This window comes from Aplysia californica, unplaced genomic scaffold, assembly GCF_000002075.1.
Source record: "Aplysia californica isolate F4 #8 unplaced genomic scaffold, AplCal3.0 scaffold00221, whole genome shotgun sequence".
NCBI classification, from domain to species: domain Eukaryota; kingdom Metazoa; phylum Mollusca; class Gastropoda; order Aplysiida; family Aplysiidae; genus Aplysia; species Aplysia californica.
In genome coordinates this window covers 1,066,241-1,068,082 of record NW_004797491.1, presented here as the reverse complement: position 1 = coordinate 1,068,082, position 1,842 = coordinate 1,066,241, and the positions used below count along the sequence as shown (strand labels likewise).

At 43.9% G+C, this 1,842-nt stretch overlaps 1 protein-coding gene across 1 annotated transcript in view; it reads left to right on the top strand.

The window, feature by feature from the left end:
* LOC101847425 (glutathione reductase, mitochondrial) overlaps window positions 1-1,842 on the top strand; it is a gene marked incomplete in the record, with an annotated part of 15,999 nt that overhangs the window by 5,947 nt on the left and 8,210 nt on the right. The window contains 2 exon segments of the mRNA XM_005099664.3: window positions 662-794; window positions 1,276-1,330. Coding sequence (XP_005099721.2) covers window positions 662-794; window positions 1,276-1,330 — 188 coding nt within the window.

Here is a 1,842-nt window from a genome sequence, read left to right as displayed (position 1 = left end):
CATGTTTCTGTCTGTGTCTGTGTCAGTGAAGTCATGTCATGTTTCTGTCTGTGAGAGTGAAGTCATGTCATGTTTCTGTCTGTGTGAGTGAAGTCATGTCATGTTTCTGTCTGTGTCTGTGTCAGTGAAGTCATGTCATGTTTCTGTCTGTGAGAGTGAAGTCATGTCATGTTTCTGTCTGTGTGAGTGAAGTCATGTCATGTTTCTGTCTGTGTCTGTGTCAGTGAAGTCATGTCATGTTTCTGCCTGTGTGAGTGAGAGTGGAGTCATGTCACCACCATACACAGCTGGTAATTCCCCTTACGTGTGTGCTGTCACGTTGTTGTTGTGTTGGGTGGGTGGTTGGCGGGTCCTTTCCTGTCGTTTGCTTCTTCCTTCCTGTCAAACATCTATCGTCCTGAACTCTCCTCCTTCTTTTTTTGTGTTTGTAACTCTCTTGTAACGCCTCTAATCTTCGGCACTTATATGACCTTATTGTGTTGCTAGTGCCGTAAAACGCTTACTAAAAGTAAAACTGTTGTTTTGGTCTTGAGGACAAATGCGCTCATACGACCTTATGCCGTTGCGAGCACCGTAAAACCTTACTAAAACTACCTCCCCTCCCTGTGCTTTGTGATGTTCTCACCTGTTTGTGTCCACCACTTTGTCCTTGACCTCTCAGGCCAGCGTGGAGACGATCGTGGGCCACGCCAGCTTCACACAGGACAAGTGTGTGGAGGTCAACGGTCAGAAGTACGCTGCTGACCACATCCTGATCGCCACAGGGGGGAAAGCTGACATCCCAAACATTCCAGGTGAGAGGTCACCTCTGGCCGGGATGTATACGTAGTGGTCAGTGGATGTATACCTAGTGGTCAATGGATGTATACGTAGTGGTCAGTGGATGTATACATAGTGGTCAGTGGATGTATACATAGTGGTCAGTGGATGTATACGTAGTGGTCAGTGGATGTATATGTAGTGGTCAGTGGATGTATACCTAGTGGTCAGTGGATGTATACGTAGTGGTCAGTGGATGTATACGTAGTGGTCAGTAGATGCATACATAGTGGACAGTGGATGTATACCTAGTGGTCAGTGGATGTATACCTAGTGGTCAGTGGATGCATACGTAGTGGTCAGTGGATGTATACGTCATGACCGGTCTTGTAGTTAGTGGTCAGTCTCGGTTGTCGGGTTGTCTCATGTTTTTTTCTCCTGTAGAAAGGAAGAAAAGTCGGATGTATTTTCTCACTTGTCCATTCGCTGAACCTGTTTTTTTCTTGTACATTTCAGGTGCCGAGCATGGCATTACTAGTGATGGATTCTTTGACCTGGAAGATCTGCCAAAGTAAGAAGGGTATGGGGGGGCGGGGGGGACTTTGAGTTGAACGAATTTCCCATTTCAGATTTCTGTACCTGTAGTAAGGGAATGTGCAGAAATTTGATTATTATATTAAAAATCTCTTGGAAATTTCTCTCTCTCTCTCTGTATTCTATCCCTGTATTCTCTCTGTATCTCTCTCCCTGTACTCTATCCCTGTATTATCTCTTTGTATTCTCTCTCTGTATCTATCCGTACTCTATCCCTGTATTCTCTCTCTGTATCTCTCTCTGTATTCTCTCTGTATTCTCTCTGTGTATTCTATCCCTGTATTCTATCCCTGTATTCTCTCTCTGTATTCTATCCCTGTATTCTATCCCTGTATTCTCTCTCTGTATTCTATCCCTGTATTCTATCCCTGTATTCTATCTCTGTATTCTCTCTCTGTATTCTATCTCTGTATTCTCACTCTGTATTCTATCTCTGTATTCTATCTCTGTATTCTATCTCTGTATTCTCTCTCTGTATTCTATCTCTGT